This window comes from Lolium rigidum, chromosome 6, assembly GCF_022539505.1.
Source record: "Lolium rigidum isolate FL_2022 chromosome 6, APGP_CSIRO_Lrig_0.1, whole genome shotgun sequence".
NCBI classification, from domain to species: Eukaryota; Viridiplantae; Streptophyta; class Magnoliopsida; order Poales; family Poaceae; genus Lolium; species Lolium rigidum.
In genome coordinates this window covers 314,880,352-314,883,359 of record NC_061513.1, presented here as the reverse complement: position 1 = coordinate 314,883,359, position 3,008 = coordinate 314,880,352, and the positions used below count along the sequence as shown (strand labels likewise).

Genomic DNA, 3,008 nt, shown 5'->3' with positions numbered 1-3,008 from the left:
CGCCGCTCATCGGCTTGAGCGGCGGGTCTTGCCGGTACCACCGCCCACCCGCGGCGTACTCCCAGAGCGGATCCGGCACGTACAGCGCGCCGGCGTACCGGCACGCCGCACGGCGGCTCCCCGCGGCGGAGCGCTTGCACTTGAGCCGCCAAGCTTCCTCCACGGTGTCCGGCGAGCGGGATCGCTTCGATCCGCTCGCCGGCGAGGCGCTACTACGGCGGCGGGAGTCCATGCTTGAGCTTGGGTGGAATGCGGCGCACGGGAGCGACTAATTGCTCGCCGGAGGAGGAGGAGGAGGCGGCGGCGCACGGCGGAGCTAGGGTTGCGAGTGAGGGGTTAACCCCTCACTCGCACCTGCGCCACTATAAGTACGGGGCGACGGGGCCGATTTCCTGGGCCCCGTATTCCGCCGAAACGGGCCGGCCCAAATACGGGGCCTGCTAGACGCCCAAACTCGCGCCGGCCCCGTATTCCGCCGAAATTTTAGGGGGTGGGCGGGTTATACGGGGCTGTTAGACATGCTCTTATCCCATCCGGCCATCCCCTCCCCTATTCCCACTGAGTTCGTCCGAAGCAGCAACGCCGCTGTGCACACGCCTACTGCGCCCGTCCACTCTGCCTCCTCCCCTCTCTCCATGAGCATCCCCTCCGCTCCATCGTGGCCCTCGAAGACTCCAGGCCAGAGAAGGACTCAGATTTCACCTTGTGCGTGCGACGATCCTGAAGCTCCTTCAGCCACGCCTTCATGTCCCTCGGCCTGACCTGCTTGACCACAACCCCGCCACACCCTGCTCCATCTCTGCTACCACTCAACGGCAGCGAGAAGGATTAGGACAGAAGATGTGAGATGAGGGTTCTGGGTGGCGGCTCGCCGAAGAGGAGATGGCCGGGCTTGATTTGGTCCTACTCCCATGCGCTGGTTTCTCCAATAATCCAAGAGATGGGGTTCGGGCGGCGTCATGTGGTTGATTTTATCTTTTGAGCGTCATACGGTAGATGGGATCGAGGTCGGGGCCGGCGCGTCTGGTAAAATCGGAGTAGTCCGGGAAGACGATGTATAGGACTGTGGGTTGATTTCTTAATTTGTCAGGGGCCAAAGTATAAAACTATCGACGACGTAAGACCTACCAGACCGATTGAGATTTAATAGTAAAGATACATAGAATTATATCTGGGTTGGGACCCTTAGATTTTTTGGGGCCTGGGGCGGCCGCACTGCCTGCCTCCGGTCGTTGTTCGCGGTCTTGTGAATCTGTCATCGAAGACTTTATCCTCATCTCCTGTAAATTCGAAGTACTGGATAGCTGAAACATAGCTCATTTTGAACTACACTTGTACTAGTGTGTGGTGATGTGCATGTGGATTGTCACGTTTCTTTCTGTACAACGACGAAGAGTGGACAGCCGTGTGTTCCAGCACACCCCACTCTATCCTAGCCTCTTCCTGACGACGCCCACGACGCACCCGATGAAGGCGAAGGTGCCGACCGCGAAGCACACGACGCTGAACGCCTTGAGCACAACCCACGTCGGCGACCACGGCCTGACCCGCCGCTGCACGCAGTACATCTCCACGGGGAGGTAGATGACGAGCGGCCAGAAGATGAGCGCGCCCAGCAGGCCCAGCACCTCGTTGAAGTAGGGGAACACCACGGCCAGACCCGTCGTGCTCGCCACGTACGCCGTCCTGAAGCACAGCCGCTGCAGGTTCAGCCCGTACCTCGGCAGCCCCGGCACGATCCTGACGGCGTATGTCCTGTTCACGAACGCGCTCTCCGGGAACCTCGCCGCCAGCCACCGGTCCGCCACCGTGAATATCTGCTGGCTGAAAAACTGCACGATCTCCACACAGTTACGCCAAGACCATAACAGCTCTTCAGGTGTCTTCTTCGTTTAGAACTGAGAATTGACTGACACGTACCTGATATCCGCCTAGGATGTGGAGCACGATGCAGGCGTTGGCGAAGTCGACGAGCCAGTAGGGCTCGTAGAAGCCGAAGCCGGTGAGGAGGTTTCCCGGCGCCGCGTTGCCGAAGGCGGCGTAGCCGAAGCATCCGACGCAGAGGTAGAAGAAGGCGGTGGCCAGGACGGCGACCACGTTGCCCTTCCTCATGGTCTCGCCCTCGGGCGGCGAAGACCGCAGCGTGTCCTGGATCTCCAGGAGCACGATGGTGTACGGGTACGCGAACGCGATGTCGCCCACCGCCTGCGCCACCCGCCAGACCTTCTGCGCCATGGTGGCCATCGGGACGCCGGCGACGCCGCCCCTGATCGCGCCGTCGCCCACGGTCTTGGCGAGGCCCAGGCCCAGGCCGATGGTGGCGTAGGTGAAGGACATGGCCGCCGCCACGGCGGAGAGCCACGCCATGCTGTGGAAGTTTGGGATGAAGGACAGCACCACCTGCGCCGCGCCGAAGAGCAGCATGAACAGGTGCTGCTCGTCATCGCCCGAGCCGCAGCGGGAGGCGCCGCGCCCGTGGCCGTGGTAGCAGTTGGACTTCTTGATCGCGCTGCCCACAGTGTGTCATGGTCAGAAACAGCAAGGAGCGGATTGATATTAGTTTCTCGAACTGTTTTACCCGAGGCAGGTGGCGGTGGTGATGGTGTAGGCGACGCCGATGCCGTACAGGTAGAGGTACTGGAGGCTGCCGCAGACATAGGTGTGCTTCCTGCCGAGGAGCGCTCGGACAGCGTCCATGTAGGTGTAGTTCCGCCGCGTCTTGCCCGACGACGACGACGACGATTCTTCTGATCCACCGGCAGCGACGGGGGACCTGTAGCAGTGAGAGAGAAGGACGGCGGACACGTAGGTGACCCCGGCGAAGCAGAGGACGGCGACGGGGCCGGCGACCCATCCGAGCTGCGCGACGCTCCAGGAGAGAGCCAGCACGCCCGCCCCGATCACGCCCGTGATGATGTGCGCCATGCAAGTCCATAGGTTCCCCGTGCGCGCGGTGCGGCCGTCGTCGTCCAGCTCCGGAGCGGCCGCGGCAGCGAGGTCTAAGGGCT

At 62.2% G+C, this 3,008-nt stretch overlaps 1 protein-coding gene across 1 annotated transcript in view; it reads right to left on the bottom strand.

Moving 5' to 3' along the window:
- Nucleotides 1-1,427: 1,427 nt before the first annotated feature.
- LOC124664635 (probable amino acid permease 7) overlaps nucleotides 1,428-3,008 on the bottom strand; it is a 20,422-nt gene continuing 18,841 nt past the window's right edge. The window contains exons 3-5 of the mRNA XM_047202106.1: nucleotides 2,579-3,006; nucleotides 1,921-2,509; nucleotides 1,428-1,832 (exon numbers count right to left, since the gene is read on the bottom strand). Coding sequence (XP_047058062.1) covers nucleotides 1,428-1,832; nucleotides 1,921-2,509; nucleotides 2,579-3,006 — 1,422 coding nt within the window. The remainder of the gene's footprint in view (nucleotides 1,833-1,920; nucleotides 2,510-2,578; nucleotides 3,007-3,008) is intronic.